Below are 2281 nucleotides of genomic sequence, written 5' to 3'. Positions count from 1 at the left end.
TGTTTTTATACCACGTATTTGGTTGTATGCTGCTGCCAGTGTACATAAAACAATTACCCTTGTGAAATAGAAATTTATGAAAATTCAGAGAGGTAGATGTGAGGGACTGAAAAGGTAAAAGTTTGTATATTATGGCACATATGTTATAGGAATAAGTTTTTGTACAGGCTTCAAATTTCTAGCTCTCTTTTGAATATTCACTGGTTCATGAGAAGTGGTTTGGGAAACCTTTGAAAGGTCCATTTGTCCACAAAAGGGAACAGACGTTCTGGAGTCTGGAGAGATTTGAACTCGAAGATACCCCAGTCAGCAGGAAGTCATGTGGAACATTTTGCAGACAGAATTGTTTCAAGTTTGAAGATCCCTGGGATACTTTGATACAGTTGAGTCCAGCCTCTAGCCAGAGCTGTTGAAGCACTTTCTTGATAGCAGCAAGGCTGGGGGAACCAGACATGACACAGCCCAGAGCCGAGCCAATCTGTGGGTTGGTGGCTTGTGGGTCGGTGGGACCAGAGAGCGGGGCGGTGTGTGGCCTTGATGTGATAATTTTTAAAAACATTTAGCCTTTAGAATCATTTAGATCAAGGCTTTAGCAACATTTTCAACACAGTACTCTAGGAGCCACTAACAATTGACTGAAGTTTGCATTTGAGTTCAAAAAGTATTTGTCATCCTGGCCTGAGATGAAGAACATATCACTTTTGTCGAAAATTTTGGAGGATATATGTGATTTTATTTAGACATGGAATGATTTCGTATTTTTGCTTAGTACAATTACAAATTTATGAACATTCCCAGGTTACAAATGTCCGATTTGTAGGTAGTTTAAAACTCATAACCTATAGGCCGGGTGTGGTGGCTCACGCCTGTAATCCTAACACTTTGGGAGGCCAAGGTGGGCGAATCATGAGGTCAGGAGTTTGAGACCTGCCTGGCCAACATGGTGAAATCCTGTCTCTACTAAAAACACAAAAAATTAGCTGGGCATAGTGGCACTCAGCTGTAATCCCAGCTACTTAGGAGGCCAAGGTAGGAGAATCGCTTGAACCCAGGAAGCAGAGGTTGCAGTGAGCCGAGATCGTGCCACTGCACTCCAGTCCGGGTGACAGAGTGAGACTCCGTCTCAAGAAAAAAAAAAAAAAAGAAAAAACAGCCAAAAAAACTGCTCATAACTTATGAAAACAACAGTGGGAGTGGGAGGACAAAGGAAAGAGACAGAGGACAGAGTATGTTTATCTGTATCTATCAGCACAGCAAAATACTTCATAACCAAATCTCATAGAATCTGATGCTTCTGGCTTCAACTTGTTTCTTCATCGTGTATTAAAGCTGTGTGACTTCTTTTTATTTATTTCTTTTTTTAAAAAAATCTGGTTCCTTCATTTGTAAAATGGGGTTCTTTTCAAAATTAAATATGGTAGCTTAAGCAAAACACTGCTTAGTACATAGTGCATACTAAGACCTCCATAAGAGTTAGCTTTGATTGGCCGGGCGAGGTGGCTCAAGCCTGTCATCCCAGCACTTTGGGAGGCCGAGACGGGCGGATCACGAGGTCAGGAGATCGAGCCCACCCTGGCTAACATGGTGAAACCCCGTCTCTACTAAAAAATACAAAAAACTAGCTGGGCGAGGTGGCGGGCGCCTGTAGTCCCAGCTACTCGGGAGGCTGAGACAGGAGAATGGTGTGAACCCGGGAGGCGGAGCTTGCAGTGAGCTGAGAGACTCCGTCTCAAAAAAAAAAAAAAAAAAAAAAAAAAAAAAAAGGGTTAGCTTTGATTAACAGAGCTATTTCTGTTCCTGGTGAAATGAAGGAAATTCTAGCCAATTCTCAACCTTTTGCTTTTTTTAAATAGGATCCTTGGCAACTTAAATTTTTCTAATTAGACACCACCTGGATATCAGTGTGTACTAATACAATGCAGGTGGTGCAAAAGGAAGTTTACTAAGAAACAGGAACCATTGGCCCTTGGCCCAGTTGGTTTTCAACAAATTGTTGAGTAAGTTATTTACCTTTTCTGGATTCTCAGTTGCTCATATGTAAAAATTTGATCTTATAATGTTATGATATCAGATGGTATTATTTTAGAGGGATTTGCAAATTGGGAAATTCGTGAATTAAGTTCCATTTCCTTACTGTTATCTCTCTCCTTTGATTCCCTCTCCTCTTCCTTTCCAGGAATGGACACACCCACCCAAATCATTCAGGCTCAAATCTAGTCTGTATTAAGTTAAAATATTTATGGGAACACAAGAGAAATGAAAACATGCATCCACACAAGAA

General features: G+C 40.9%; 1 protein-coding gene across 1 annotated transcript; it reads right to left on the bottom strand.

Moving 5' to 3' along the window:
* Positions 1 to 205: 205 nt before the first annotated feature.
* On the bottom strand, positions 206 to 922 carry LOC117079628 (guanine nucleotide-binding protein G(I)/G(S)/G(O) subunit gamma-5-like). Its single transcript, XM_033203657.1, has one exon. The coding sequence runs from the start codon at positions 557 to 559 to the stop codon at positions 206 to 208; it is 354 nt and encodes a 117-aa protein (XP_033059548.1). The 5' UTR covers positions 560 to 922.
* Positions 923 to 2281: the final 1359 nt, after the last annotated feature.

This window comes from Trachypithecus francoisi, unplaced genomic scaffold (genome assembly GCF_009764315.1).
Source record: "Trachypithecus francoisi isolate TF-2019V2 unplaced genomic scaffold, Tfra_2.0 Lachesis_group7, whole genome shotgun sequence".
NCBI lineage: Eukaryota > Metazoa > Chordata > Mammalia > Primates > Cercopithecidae > Trachypithecus > Trachypithecus francoisi.
This window is presented reverse-complemented; position numbering and strand designations above follow the sequence as displayed.

Coding starts and splice junctions, on each gene's coding strand:
- LOC117079628 (XM_033203657.1), bottom strand. CDS start 559: ATGTTTTTAAAAATTATCACATCAAGGCCACACACCGCCCCGCTCTCT.